The sequence below is a fragment of the Apiospora aurea genome (genome assembly GCF_038362705.1).
Source record: "Apiospora aurea strain CBS 24483 chromosome Unknown utg000006l_segment0_segment0, whole genome shotgun sequence".
Classification (NCBI taxonomy): Eukaryota; Fungi; Ascomycota; class Sordariomycetes; order Amphisphaeriales; family Apiosporaceae; genus Apiospora; species Apiospora aurea.
Window position 1 is genome coordinate 3,940,497 of NW_027117393.1, and position 15,943 is coordinate 3,956,439.

At 38.3% G+C, this 15,943-nt stretch overlaps 1 protein-coding gene across 1 annotated transcript; it reads left to right on the plus strand.

The window, feature by feature from the left end:
- Nucleotides 1-4,632: 4,632 nt before the first annotated feature.
- Nucleotides 4,633-5,976, plus strand: PG986_009809 (uncharacterized protein; the record flags this gene model as incomplete). The annotated part of the gene is made up of 1 exon (XM_066846031.1): nucleotides 4,633-5,976. The coding sequence occupies one exon, from the start codon at nucleotides 4,633-4,635 to the stop codon at nucleotides 5,974-5,976; it is 1,344 nt and encodes a 447-aa protein (XP_066698429.1).
- Between the last annotated feature and the right edge of the window lie 9,967 nt (nucleotides 5,977-15,943).

Consider the following 15,943-nt stretch of genomic DNA (forward strand, 5'->3'; position numbering starts at 1 on the left):
TTATTTCGTTATTAATTTAATTATTAAAAATCGGCTTAATTATTTAATCGCTTAATAAATCGGTTTCGCGGGATTAATTCGCAAAGTAATATTAACTTTAAACGATTAAAAACAACGGAATATATTAACCCTACGAATTAATATATTTAATCGCCGTTACTTATTCCCAATTACTAAGCTAAACCGATTTCGCTTTTTTACGCCGCTCGGCGCGTATTATAACGAGTATTAACCCAATTATATTTATTATAAAGCCGGTTTCGTCGAAATTCTAAATATTTTCGTTAATAATCCCGTATTTCGCTTTTATATTCGCGACCAGCGTAAACCAGGTAAAAATAACTTTAGAATTTTCGTAAAAAGCTTTTTAGTAATCGTACCGACGATTTATTTTAGTTTTTAAATCCGGATTACGGTCGATAAAACGCTTAATTTAATACTTATCGACGCGGTCGCCGCCGCGCAACGCGGTAAAAAAATTAATTATATTTTTTATATTAGCGAGATCGGGAGGTATTCCTCGAATATTTAAATTAATTATATGTTTACGAAGTACCTTTTTTTTAATTAGATTTATTTTACGTCGTTTCGATCGGATTTCGCGTTTTAAAGTTTAGCCGTAGATTCGATAGCGTAAAATTAATTCGGGTATATTATAAGCTTTTACTATTACTCTTTAGTTTATTTAATTCGGTCCGTTTCGTGTTGCTTAAATTGCTAAAACTATCCGATCTTTTTAGGATTAATTAGGCATTATAGTTATAGAGGTATTACGCGTTAAAGTTTAATTGTATTAGAATTAAATTAAGGTGCGTCGCTAAGTGATATGCGTCGCGTAGTGGTAAACTACGTTATAATTATAATGCTTAATTAATCTTAAAAAGATTAAATAGTTTTAATAATTTAAGCGATATAAAATAAATCGAATTAAATAAGCTAAAGAGTAATAATAAAAGCTTATAATATACTTAAATTAACTTTACGTTATCGAATTTACGGTTAAACTTTAAAACGTAAAATTCGATCGAAATAATATAAAATAAATTTAATTAAAAAGAGGTACTTCGTAAGTATATAATTAATTTAAATATTTAAAGGATACCTCCTAATCTCGTTAATATAAAAAATATAATTAATCTCTTTATCGCGTTACGTGGCAGCGATTATATTAATAAATATTAAGTTAAGCGCTTTATTAATTATAACCCGGATTTAAAAATTAAAATAAGTCGTCGGTACGATTATTAAAGGGTTTTTTATAAAGATTTTAAAGTTATTTCTACTTAGTTTACGCTAGTCGTAAATATAAAGGTAAAATACGGGATTATCGATAAAAATATTTAGAATTTCGATAAAATCGGCTTTATAATAAGTATAATTAAGTTAATACTCGTCGTAATACGCGCCGAGCGGCGTAGAAAGGTGAAATCGGTTTAGCTTAGTAATTGGGAATAAGTAACGGCGATTAAATATATTAATTCGTAGGGTTAATATATTCCGTTGTTTTTAATCGTTTAAAGTTAATATTACTTTGCGAATTAATCCCGCGAAACCGATTTATTAAGCGATTAAATAATTAAGCCGATTTTTAATAATTAAATTAATAACGAAATAAGTTTAAACTAGATTAAGTATTTCGATAAATATATTAAATCGCAAATAAAAAATCGTTACCGCCTCTTAATTTTTAACGGCTACGAGAGTTATATTTCGGCCGAATTCGAGGTATATTACTAAAATAACGATATTATTATTATTAATATACCTCTTTATTTATCGCATTTACTTTAACTTTTTAATATAATATTTTATTTGCTTTTAAAGCGTACTTATTCGAAAAAATCGAGTTATTTATTAAGGTTTTTATAAACTATATTATTAAGCTTAAGTTTTTTATCGCTTTTAAAACCGCGTATTTTACTATTTTTACGGAAGTTAATATTAAATCTAGATTTAACGTATTTAGTTTAATACCTTATAATTTTAACGAGGTAATTAATAAGCTGAATATGCGTTTCCGGACGCCTATATTTAACCTATCCCGTTTAGGGACGGCTAGTACCTACGACCCTTAAACGCCGTTTAACCCTTAATAAATAACTAAGCATTTTATTTATATTAAAAAAAGGTGTTTATTTATTAAAGAAGCTCTTCGACGCCGATTTTAAATGCGGTAAACTAAATAACGAAGGGTATAATTAAAATAATTTATAAAATAACCTTTATGCGCGATAAAATATATATATTAAAAGAGGCTAATTTAACACTTTTTAAACGCCGGAGAGTTAAAAAGTCGCGAATTTAATTTAAAAACGCCTTTACTATTAAGAAATCTCAGTAACTACAGGACGAAAAGGTAAAAAAAGAAGCGTTTAACGCCTAATAAAAATAAAAATAAGGGTTCGTCGAAGCGGAGGGCGACCGGTAAAAGGCGCTATAGTATTTACGGCGAAATAGGTTATAATACGCGAATATGTAAAAAAGATATAAAATTAAGCGAAGAATCGGATAACGAGTAGTTTTAATTAATTTTAAGCGTTGTAATTAAATTAATTTATATAAAAAGGTCGAGAAGTAAAAAAGGTACGTCGCTAAGTAATATACGTCGCGTAGTGGTAAACCACGTTATACGAGTTTAAATAATAACGGTAAATAAAGGGTAATAAAAAAATAAAGGTAATGCTTATCTTATAATATTTCTAAGGGGCCTTAAGTTTATATATATATACGGCGATTAAATAAAGCCGGAACCGGTGCGTAAGCACCCCGTTCCCTTTACCCTTATTATAAATTTTACTTTTTATATTAATCGAGGCGTATTATAACGAATATTAATTTAATTATATTTATTATAAAACCGGTTTTATTAAAATTTTATATATTTTTATTTACGATATTATATTTAATTTTAATATTCGCGATTAACGCGAATTAACCGGAAATAATACTTAGATTTTTATAAAAAACCTTTTTAATAATTATATTAATGGTTTATTTAAGTTTTAAAATCTGGGTTATAATTAATAAAATAGTTAACTTAGTATTTATTAACGCGCTTATTATTACGTAACGCGATAAAAAAATTAATTATATTTTTTACATTAATAATATTAAGAAATATTTCTCGGGTATTTAAATTAATTATATAATTTCGAAGTACTTTTTTTTAATTAACGTTAATTTTCATTATAAATATTAAATTTCGCGTTATAAAATTCGGCCGTTTAATTAATTATTAATTATCGATTATAAAACGCCGAAAGCTTTTATAATAACCTTTTAATTAATAAGTTTTATAAGGTTTTATATTATTTAAATTATTAATTCAAGCTTATTTATTAATAAAAAATTAAATATTATAATTATAAAAATAAAACGTATTAAAGTTTAATAAAGAATATTAATTAAACTAATAACCGGCGAAGTAATATAATTAACTTAGTGGTAAACCACGTTAACCTTTATTTAGCCGTCTTATATCTTAATTTTTATTAAATCTTCGGCTTTTAACCTATCCTTTCTTATCTTTACCTAAGCTACCACTTAATTAACCGATTCTTCCATAACCGGCAGCATGTCCGCAACTTCTGTTCCCGACGTCGAGGTAAGAATTATCCAGAATGCTGGCCGTTGCGCGGCTTGGCTGGTGGTGTAAGGGCTCACAAGAGTACCTATGACGGATGATCTAATGGTGGCTCTTTTCAGGCGCGCTTTGCAGTCCCTCGAAAAACTCGGCGTCGTGGAGACTGACGAAGAGACTAGCGGACGACGCATCACCCCAAGTGGCCAACGCGATCTTGATCGTGCTTTTTCTAATAAGTCTCCATATTTCTCTTACTGACTCTACTGCCAGGCATCGCCCAAACCGTGCTCGAGCAAGACGAGGACGATGACTGAGCGACTACATCATCTCGACCTCAATGACGGACTTGGTTGGATTGGTAACAAGAGGAGGAATTCAACCTCGACCTTCGGCTGCCTAGAACTTGACTAGGTAATCACGAAGTCTGTGCAATGGTTCGTTCCTCGCACATAAACTATAAAATAGCTACACTGGATGTGCTTGTGATACCCTATTGTAATAAATCGATGCCGGCCAGACTTGGACTTGTAGGGTAGCGTCCTGCCTATCTCGGGAATTCGGGACCCCACTTGACCCAAGCTGAGTTTCGACGTCAGCTTGTTGGCCTCGCTGACCAGCGCCAATCAGATGTGAAACGAAACCCATCCGTCACCCATCCTATGCATCTCTCTTCCTATCCATCGCGCGCGAGAGGTGATGTGGTAGGTGAAGTGAATAAGTCGTATGTTTATTCGTCGCTCTCGTTACTACCTGAGTATCTGATCCATCGTTCCCTCCATCCTTGACGAGAAGCTGGCAGAGTAGTGGGCGTGTGTAACACCGGGGAAAAGACCGCATCACGCATCCCACATCGTCCCGCTTTCGGAAGTGCATCGATCTGCATATATGCACAGCTGGCAGGGGTTCTCCCAAGACTCAATACAACTTGCATCCCGTCCTATTCTTATCGCAAACACCACACACAGGGTTGGGTCTGGTTGGGTCGGTCGCTCACGCGCACCTACACACATGAGAACTATTCGCGCATCTGCCTGGTCACACTTGCAAACATGACCATGTGCAGGTTTCGCCTCCACTTTCAAGTCTTGAGCGACGGCAGCACTGCTGCTGCCTCGCCTACCAAGGGCGATGATAATCCGTCCTCCTCCTCTTTCACTCTGTTCTCCTCGCTCCCACCCGAGCTCCGGCTCAAGATCTGGGACCTGGCCGCCTCCGTCCCCCGCATCGTCCTGGCCTCCTGCCTCTACGATGGCCTAGACCCCGAGGCAGAAGATGCGCAGGACGCCACGGGCCAGTACCACGTCAAAGAGCTAACCTCGCGCCGCGCCGGCCACTTCATACCCCCGCTGCTGCACGCGACCCACGAGTCCCGGACCCGGGCCCTCGAGAAGCACTACTCGCTAGCCTTCAGCTGGAAGGTGCCCCAGTTCTGGGCGGCGGACCGGGGCCGGGTCCGGCGAACCCACCTCAACACGCGGCCGGGATCGTCACGAGGAGGGGCAGCGGCGTCGTCAAGTGACGACGAGCCGCCGGACTGGACGGAGCCGCACGTCTACTTCAATTTCGAGCGCGACGCCCTCTACCTCGTCGGCGAGCTCGAGCCCTACGACGATGTCGGCCTGGCCACGCCCATGATCTACTTCCTGCGCAAGGAGGACACGGCCCGCGTCCGCTGCGCCGCCCTCGCCTTCTCCGCCCTCAAGTACGGCGAGACGGGCCCCCAGCAGATCTTCGGCACGCTGTTCCACGTCGTGGACCGGTTCCCCCGGTGCCATATGGGGCCGCGGGCATCACCATCAACGCCGACGGCTACCCACGGCCACGGCAACGGCAGCAGTAGCATTAGTGGCAGGAGTGGAGAAAATGGCACCGGTGCTCGCTCTCCTTCTTCTCCAAGCGGCGCTGGGAAAGAAAAGCAGCAACAGGAAGAACCGCGCCTTTTCGTATGCGTCACGCCCAACGACGAATGGACACACGCTCTCCTCGGCGGGACCGAACCACTGGTCCAGGGCCACCGGGGCGCATGGGACAGCCAGCGGGACCATGGCCACATGCCAGAATCCCAGCGCAAACAGGAACGGCAACAACGCCAGAGCGAGAATGGCCAGACGCACCCTGAGGGCTCAGAGGGGCACGAGGAGGAAGAACCAGAAGAGCCCGAAAACGTGCTGCAGAAGATCTGGACCGACTGGTACCGGGGCAGCATCGTCAAGTCGGAGCTGGCCAGCGTGCGGTTCCGGCTCGTCACCGAGGACGAATTCGGGACGCTGGTCACGGGGGAGTCGTTTGTCGCCGCGCCTGTGACAAGCCCAATACCGGATGTCAGCGGCTTGCGTCGGTATGATTACAGGGAGTTGCAGGAAGCGTTGGGGCCGCCGTATCTTCCAGCATAACCAAGAGAAAGAAAAGAAAGGGGAAGGTTTGGGGGGGAAGGATTTCTCCGGGAGGCAGGCGTTGCGGGAACTTTGGCAAAGGGGCGTTTGCACAATAATATGAACCTAACCAATAGATGATGGCGCGAATAAGCCTCGGGAAACAGGAGCATCCGTGATGACATTTGTCGCGGAGGGGATTAATAAAGGAAAAAGCATGGCTACGGGTATGCACTCCACTACTATTTGCTGAGATAAAAGTATTGGACTCCATAGGGTTTTCTTGCAGGAAATTCGACGCCCCCCTTTGCACGCTTCGCCAGCGGAGAGGACATTGTTGTTGATTCCAAATGTTTTATCTTGACATCTTCTCGTACTGTAATAAAACGTCGTGCTTGTACGTACCGGAGGTCGGGTGGGCTGGCGCCAACGAAGCGATACAGTTCATCATGGCTGTCATATTGCCCCGCCAGGGGTCGGGCTGCCTGGCCAAGCCTGGGAGTCGTAGTCCTTCCTCCCCTTTACCCTCCGCGCATTTATATATATCATAGCCGGACCAAGGTCCCTGCCCTGAACCACGCTCTTGAGACTCTCGCCGCCTTCCCAGCTACCAATTGAGTTTCCTCCGGTAACTCACTCTATGATTTGTTACAACCAGCGTTTGCCTCTTCTCGACGCCCCGACGAGGTTCGTGACAAAAGAACACATCCAAGAAGCCATCTTAGTCAAGACCCGGTCAACGAGTTCCCTCTCACCAGTATCATGCCGGCATTATGGCCGAGATTCTCGTCTCTAGACTGCCACCTAGATTTCCCGTAACCTTTCCCTTGTGACCAAAAATTAATAAAACTCGAGTGTGGAACCATTGAAAGAGAAAATCTCAAGGTAGTGATGGCGTGCGTGGTGGGAAAGGCCAAGATGATGCAGTGCGTTTGTGACACATTATTCACTGCAGCTTTCCGTGTTTAGGGGAAGATGGAGTAGAAGTATTTTACCTTTGCCTCCAGGATTACCGTCTACCCTCTTACCAGCCAGTTATTATTTATTAGCCCCACGAAATAAAGTCACATAAACATAAGCTTCTATAACGTGGTTTACCATTACGCGACGTATATTACTTAGCGACGCACTTTAATTTAATTTTAATATAATTAAACTTTAACGCGTAATACTTTTATAATTATAATGCTTAATTAATCTTAAAAAGATCGGATAGTTTTAATAATTTAAGCGATGCGAAACGGACCGAATTAAATAAGTTAAAGAGTAATAGTAAAAGTTTATAATATACTCGAATTAATTTTACGTTATCGAATTTACGGCCGAACTTTAAAACGCGAAATCCGACCGAAATAACGTAAAATAAATTTAATTAAAAAAGAGGTACTTCGTAAATATATAATTAATTTAAATATTCGAGGGATACCTCTATAAAAGGTGCACGAATCTAAGTGGTAATAATGGGTAGGGGTAGTGAAAGGATAAAGTTAACGCTTATCCTTTTATATTTCTAAGGGGCCTAGGTTTTTATATATATAGGGCGGCGGAGTAAAGCCGGAACCGGTACGTAAGCGCCCCGTTCCTTTTATTCCTATTATAATTATTCCCCTTTTAAGTAGGCGTCTCGACTGCGTAGGCGGTTTTGCTTGCGCGGTTCGCTTATCCCAACGGGAGCTTAATTAATAAAGAGTTCCGTGGTAAGTTATAGAGTAGTAAGGTAAAGGTGAAAGGTGGGTGAGAGGTAAGTAAGGGGCGCGGGTGTCGAGGCGCTTATATTTAAGGTGCCCTTTAAAATATAAATAAATCTATAAGGTTACCAAACCTACGCTCGATATCTTTTTTATAACGCCGATTATAACTCTTTTTTATAATTATTAATACTACGGTTTTTTTTCGTATTTTAATATTTTCGCGCCCGTTACTTTATTATAACCCTTTTAATACCTTTTTACTTATTATAATTATTATTCGCTATTAAATTAATTTATTAAACAGTTATAACGGCGTTTTTATTACTACCGCGGCCGATTAGGCCTACTATTTATACGTCTCGTTTTAAACGGTTAACTATAAACCTTTTAAAGGCGAGTTACCGAAGTTTAGCTACGTTTTTAATAACCCGCGTTTTTTATCGTATAGCTAAATATATTCGAAGCTCGGCTATATTAATAATAATAAAATTTATAAAACCGTAAATACGCGCAGTTTCTTCGATATTAATAATGTTTCGTTAATACTTTATAATAAGTTCCCGGCGCTCTTATAAGCGACTTTAATATTGTTAGCACTATCTTTTTAAGCCTAGCCGAGTATTTTTAAAAAGTAAATAACGCCAATAAATACGTTTTCCTTTTAACCCTTCGCCGCGAAACAGGCAGTATTTTTTACCGTTTCGTTATTATTTTTACCCGTATAATCGAGGCTTATAAAGCCGAATTTAATATTAACGGCTCGAAGAAGACCGTTAAGGTAAATAAAAACTCTCGGCTATTTTTTTTTATAGCTACCGCGAATACTTAACGAATTTATCCTAAATAAAAAAGCCTAGTCGATTACCGTTAAAAATACCTCGCCCGCGAGGATATTTTACGTAAACGCTTTTAACTTAACGCCTTTAACGCCGTAAATTTAAAGATTCTCCTCTTATATTACGTAGTTTCGCTAACGTTTCTTTAAACTATTAACGAGCTTATAACTATTAAAACTTTCGTTTAACTTCGTTTACTACCCCGCGACCATAGCTTCGTTACTTAATATATAGCCTTTAATTTCGCTCGAAAGCGTATCGCCGCCTTTTTCGCCCGTATTAACGATAACGAAAAATAATAACTAAAATCAGAATAAAATTTTTAAAAATAACTCTTTCATTCCGGCCTTTACGAGCCTATAAATTCGGTTATTAAGCTATTTAACTTCTCGCTACGCTCCGAGCCTACGTTAGGCTCGGTGCGGCGCCGGCGCAGCTATTAATAATCGAAAGTCCGTTTTTAGCGCTTTTCGCGGCTTATTATAGCCTTTAAAAAGCCTTAATAGTAGCCGAACTTAAGTAAAACCGTAGATAATATATCGGTATATACTTATACTTTTATAAGAAAGTTTACTACTTTATAATAAGCTATTAAGGGCCGGTAATAAGGCGATAACCCCGTAAACGTACCGTTAAACCGTTTACAGCTTTTTTTCGCCTTTATTTAAGCGTTTCTAGAAAAGTTTTCTCGCGAGTTCGAGGTTTAAGCTTAAGAAACTTATTTAAACGAGATCGTCGCCGCTTAAAAATACTAAACTAAATAAATCGCGAACTTTACGAAAGCCGTCGAGATTACCGCCACGACGGTTTTAAATTAATCACAGGGTAACCCGTTACCGGGTAACCTATAGAGTAACCTATAGGGTAACCCGGTATAGGGTAACCGTATATAAGCGGCGGTGGCCCGAGGGGTAAAGCCTTCTCCGGCTATTAAAACGGTCCGTACTTAAGTTTCGGCCACGGGTATTATTTACCGAGAGTATATTACGAAAACGACCGAGAGGGGAATTATTATTAAGCTCTATGCATCCTTTAAAAATAACGGGAAGGCTATTAAATCCTAGCTATAGGGTATATTAATTAAAAACCCTAGGGCCCTTATTAATTATATTAATAACGCTATCACTCGTGTAACTATTAAACCCCCTATATTTTTAAGGGACTCGGAGAACGTTAAAATAATAAAAGCTTTTAATAGCCCCTTAAAAAGGCCGGCACCTTTGAAACCGTACAGCGGCATTTAAGTGAACAGCGCCGTATTTTTTAAGTTCGAGGATATCTAAGTATACACTGCTTTCGTGGCTTAAGCTAAGCTATTAATTAAGCATACCGATTAATGGGAGAAATACGTGGGAAATAAAGCGGCCGTGGTTATTTTAATATATAAGGTGGTTATTTATAATATTCCCTCGGCTTCTTTCGACCTTTTTAAGGCCTCTAAGATGGCCGTACAGCTATAGATTTTAAACGCCGGGATTCTCCCGCTGGATAAAATTATTTATATAGGTTAATTAATAAGGAAAGGGGCTACTAAGTTTATAAGCTTTATCGTCGTCAAATTTAGCCGCCTTAAGTTCGCGAATCGACTAATTTACGTAAGATACTTATAATTTAACGAAACTTATAACGTTAAACGTTATAATAGAAACTATAAAATTAAGTAATATTTTCGATATTAAAAATACGGTTATATTACTACTTAGTGCGCTGCTATTTATAATACCTATAACTTTTATTCGAACTCTTACGACACGAAAAAATGCCCCGTTCGCTTTTTTCGTAGCGTTTCGAAATATATTAATTACCGTAATTAGTATAATAATTAAAGCTTTTAATACGAATACCGGAAACGAGAGCGTTAAAAGGTCGCAAAGGCTTTAAAAAACAAAACTATTTATTAGTTCACTATTAAAACGCTAGTAATAATACCTATATTAATATTAACGCTAATAATAACGCCAATATTAACGCTAACACTAGCACTAGTGCCGGCACTAGCTACCTCCGCCACCCCCATTAACACTACTAGAACGCAGGGGCCACCCCCGCTATAAGCCCCTGCTAGGCCTCCCCCACCACCACTGACAGCCCCTAAAAGACCGCTATTGTTAACCACGCCGGCGCCAACACCGGCTCACACAACCACTGCTGCCCTAGAGCTTACCCTGGAGCCTACCTTGGAGCTTACCCTGGAACCTACCCGGGAGCCTACCCTAGAACCTACCCGGGAGCCTACCCTAGAACCTACCCTAGACTTGACTATCCTTCTACACTCGACTAACGCCTTTAACGCCTTTTTAAATAGCCTGACTAACGACACTTACTTTAGGCTTCCCTCGATATTCCTTAGCATAACTATAAAGCTAATAATACCGAGAGAACCTATAAAAGGCCCCTTAGCCTCTATAATTCCCTTAATTATTTAATTAAATACGGATAATATTAACCTTAATTTCCGTAAATAAGCTGCCACTAAAAAAAGACCTACCTAAGAACGGCGAAAGAGATTAGGGTTAAAATGCGGCCACGGGCCAGTGCGAACCTAGACGACGAGCTCTCTACCGAGGCCCCTACGGTGAACCTCACAGAGGGAGCCCCTAAAAAAAAAGCGGAAAGGGGCCCCTAGCCAAGCCTTTTAAACACCGACTAAGCCGAATAACGACACTATTATTTACCACACCACCCCCTATAAGTTTAGCGTTGCGGCCAGTGCCACTAGGCCTATCCCGTTAAAACGGCGCCTTAAAGGACAACGCCCGGACTACACGGAGCTTAATTCGAAAGATATCCTATATATTACCTTTAATATCTATTATAATATATAATAAGTAATACATCCTTTCTACGCATTTTACAATATAATATATAGAAATCTAGGGAAAAAGTAATATCCCTATTCTTTCGAAATTTAAAGGTCCTAGATTACGATATTATCGCCGCTTAAAAGCCCTAGTTTAATCGCTAAGAGTATAATTTTTATAACCCCTAAACCTTTATTTTTATACTTTAACTATTTAATCCCGGCCCTTTAAAGCTTAAGGTAACTTTTTATATTAATAAACGACTCGATTAATCTCGTATTTCCTTTATTAATTATACCCGAAATATAATTACAATAGCTATTATTTATAATACCCCCTTAATACTTAACCTTATTAACCCCGCACTTAACGGGCCCCTTATTATTACTACTCTCTATATTTATAACGTCTATAATAACCCTAAAAAGGGTAAACCTATAACTCATATCCTTTAAAAGTTAACCATTATTTTTCGCCGTTATAAGGTAAATTACCCTGGAGCGGAACACCTTATCGTCGAAAATTTTAATATAAAGGGCCTTAAATAATCGGCTTAGAACCTAGGCGATAAGGGCTCGGCCCGCGAGGCGCTACCGTATTTTAAGGAGTTTTTAAAGACTGAAGCCCTAGAAATAGTGCTACCACCGGGGACGATTACCCGGGCTATAAACTAATTAGCCTCCTTTATTAATTTAACTATTTACGATATAATAACCGTTAATAGGCTCTTAAAATATAAACGCGTCGACGAGGTGTATCACGACTCGAACCACTAACCTATATATACTATACTTTAATTATAACCATTAATAACCCCCTTTAAGCCCCCGAAAGCTTTAAAAGAATACCCTTATAAACGTATTCCTAATTAAATTAAAAGAGAAGCTCCTTATATTATAAGGTAAGCTAACCGACGAGGACGTAATTAATATACTCCGGTTTATTAAGTAAGCCTTAAGTAATACTATAAAAAATACCGTACCTATAATAAACGCTATTATACGCCACTTACTAAGTTTTATAGGGGAATATAAAGCGAAGTGTATAAAAATTAAAAGGTTACGGAGAGTCTAGTAACGCACTCTAGCCCCGAAAGACTAGGAAGTATACCGAAAGATATAAAACTAGAAGAGTGCGGCGGTGCGGAAAGCCTTAACGGAAGCCTAGTAGGAAAAAATAATAAAAACCTGCTTAAAAGGACTTAAAGGCCTATAAAACCTGGTAAAAATAACTAGGGCTCGAGGCTAAAGGGTGGCATAATAAAACGTTACACCTACTATTAACGGGCAGACCTCTTTCGAAAAAAAGTGGCAGCCTTTAATACCTCCTTCTTTCCGGCACCGTTAAAAACCCCTAACGCCTTTAATTCGAAGTTAACTTTTAATACTAGAATCCCCTGCCCGCTACTCACTAAAAATAAAGTGTAACAGGCTATTTTTAAGCCACGGCCGTATAAAGCCCTTAAACCCTTAAAGATCCCTAATTATATCCTTCGTATCTTACTAAACCTCTTTTTACCCCTTTTACACCCCCTTTTTAACTATTACCTTTTTAAGAGCATTTACCCCTATAGAAAGTTTATTATAATAGTTTTTAAAAAGCTTAGAAAAAACGATTATAATATAGCTAAAGCTTTTTAGTTTATCGCCCTCTTAAAGATTATTAATAAAGCCTTAAAATCCTGCATTATAAAACGTATTAATTACTACGTAAAGCAGTTTTATCTACTCCTATAAAATTATATCGATACTCGAAAAACTTAGTTTACTAAGTATATTATTCACGTTTTTTTAAAACGTATCCACGAAGCCCACGGATTAGCCGATTTAAGGGAGTATTTAATAGTTATACTATTTATACTAAACGCTTTAAAAGTTTTCGATAACGTTAACCACAATAAACTCACCGATTACCTAGCTCGCCGAAGCTTTTTAACTCTTATTATTCTCTAAATTAATAATTAATTTAAAAACCGCCGCATGAAGCTTAAACTATTAAAAAATAAATTAAGTTAAATTACTTAAAACTACGGTATCCTATAAAAGTCGTCACTATTATTACTACTGTAGCTCTTTTATAATATAAACTTTCTCGACGAAATTTTAAAGGAAGGCATTACTGCGGTATATACTATAAACGCTGGTACGGTAACTATTATAGGGGCTGCTCTAAAAGCTATTTTAAAGGTAAACACCCCGTTAAAATAGGGCACTAGCACCGGTAATAACGCCGGCTCTCAGGTAACCCTATAAAGTACGTTATAAAGTACGCTATAAGGTAACTCTAGGGTAATTATTACTATTTAAGTTAACGATACTAGTATTTTAATCGTCGGCCGTAATACCGTAGAGAATTATAAAGTGCTAGAAAGGGTGTATAATAAAACCGTAGTTTAAGCGACGAAGTACGGCTACGTTTTTACCCCGTAAAAATATAAGCTAATACACTTTCGTATTAAAAAAGCTTAAGCTCTTACCGTAAAAGCTTAAGCTTTAAGTATATTTAATAAAAACGCAGTACTTATAATACTACTTATAAGGGTTAATATACTTAATTAAGCCGCTAAGAGCCTTAACGGCACTTTATTAGTCGAATACATTTAGCTCCCTAGGTTTAAGCTTATCGAGCCGGCTAATAAACTACGCCACTTAAAGGTTTAATTTAATTTAAACCTCTTTTAATACTACTATATTTAAAAAGTCACTATTAAAGTTTAAAAGTTTATTTAAGCTTTTAAAGCTATCTTCGGAGCTTATTAAGAGGGCGGCACTTTATAATTACGGCAGTTATATTAGGCTATAATAGTACCGTAGATTATATATTATAGTACGGTGTAGTACTAGCTTTACGTTAAGGCTTTAAAGGAAAGCTTAACGAAATAATACCTTACGGCGCTATAAAGGCTATAGTAGGAGGCTTTATAAGTAATTACTAGTAGCTTTAAAATTACCGTATTACTAACGATGGCCGCCGAGATATATATTTTACCGATTAAATAATAGCTCCTTTAAACTAACTATATAGCCTACTTTTAACTTCGAACGAACCCTTTAATAGTTAATTACGATACCTCTACGAAGGATATAATATATAAGGCTTACTAGAGATCTCTCTTAACGAGGCTTATCGAGTATTATGAATAATATTATAAAACTTAACCTCTCTTAAAAACTATCTATTTTTTCGTAATCTCACTTTAATAAAAATAAATTACGACGGTAATAAAAAAAGGAGAAAAAGAAAAAAAGCACACTACGACTATATCGTAAAGGCTTTTAGTTTTAAATCGTTAATCTTTTACACGAATAGGAGTAAATATAATAGCGGGGTTAAAACGGCGACCTACGCACCGGTACAGCGCACTTCTAAGTTCTCGTACGAAAAAACGGCCTATATAAGTATTGTAACGCAGTTTACGGTATACTTAATAAAGTTAAAAAGCATTTATATATCCTTAAACTATACCTTAAAGTTACGAAATAAGCGGTTTACGCAGATTAACGTTTTTACTGATAACTAAGCCGCTATTATATCGTCGGCTTAGCTTTAACGCTAATTCGATTAGTAGCTACTACGGTAGATCTCGGTATAGCTTATTACTTTATAATAATAAGGTATTAACGTTAATATTTACTAAATTCCAGCCTATACAGGGGTTCTAAGCAACGAAAAGGCCGATAAGCTCGCAAAAGCAGCCGCCGAAATACCCGTTAAAGCCGCCGCGGCCACTAAAAACAAAGCTTTATATACCGCCGCTAGTTTCGCATTACGCAGCCCTTCATTACTAGCCCCGGCCGCACCGGTAAAAACGGCGCCGGTAGCTACCCTAGACCTGCCTTGGGCCGCTACCTTAGACCTTTTTTCGACCGTTACCCTAGACTTGCTTTCGGCCGTTACCCTAGATTAGCCCTCGACGATTACCTTAGAGCTTACTTTAGACCTACCTTCGACCGCTACCCTAGACCGGCCTTTAACGACTACCTTAGAGCTTACCCTAAAGCTCACCCTAGACCTTACCTAGGAAACAGCAGAAGCTGCCGCGGCGCTGGCCGCATTAGCAGCCACCGGAGTTATAGTAGCCCGGCTAGTGCCACAGCGGCCTTTTAAGGTATAGTATACGCCTAGGGCTAAGACTTAGTATACACTTAAAGGCTCGAAATAACCTATTATTAACTAAGCCCTTTTTACTATAATGGCTACCTAGCGTATATTAATTAAAAAAACTACTAAGTAACGCTAAGCCGACGAGTAAAAGAGTATACCTTACGGAAAAGCTTTATACTATTAACTCTCTTAGCTTAAAAAGGCTACGCTTTCTAAGTACTTAGGCTTAAAACGCGCGGTGGCGGCCACTATATTTTAAATACGAACCGGTAAAATAAGCTTTAAAGACTACTTTTAATCTATTCGACGCCCCGGAACCGACTCGCTACTCTACGACTACGGCGACCGTTAAACGGTCCGGCATATATTATTATACTATAAAAAATATAACTAGTTACGGGAAAAAGTTTAAGCCTTTATTAGCTCCGGCTAAAAAGGCCTTAAGCCTCCTATTAATATAAAAGAAATCTAGGAGTTATAATAAGCTAAAACCGCCGCTATTTTTATACTGCGAATAAGCTTATTAAAACGCTTTACTCGGGAGGCCGTAAAGGAC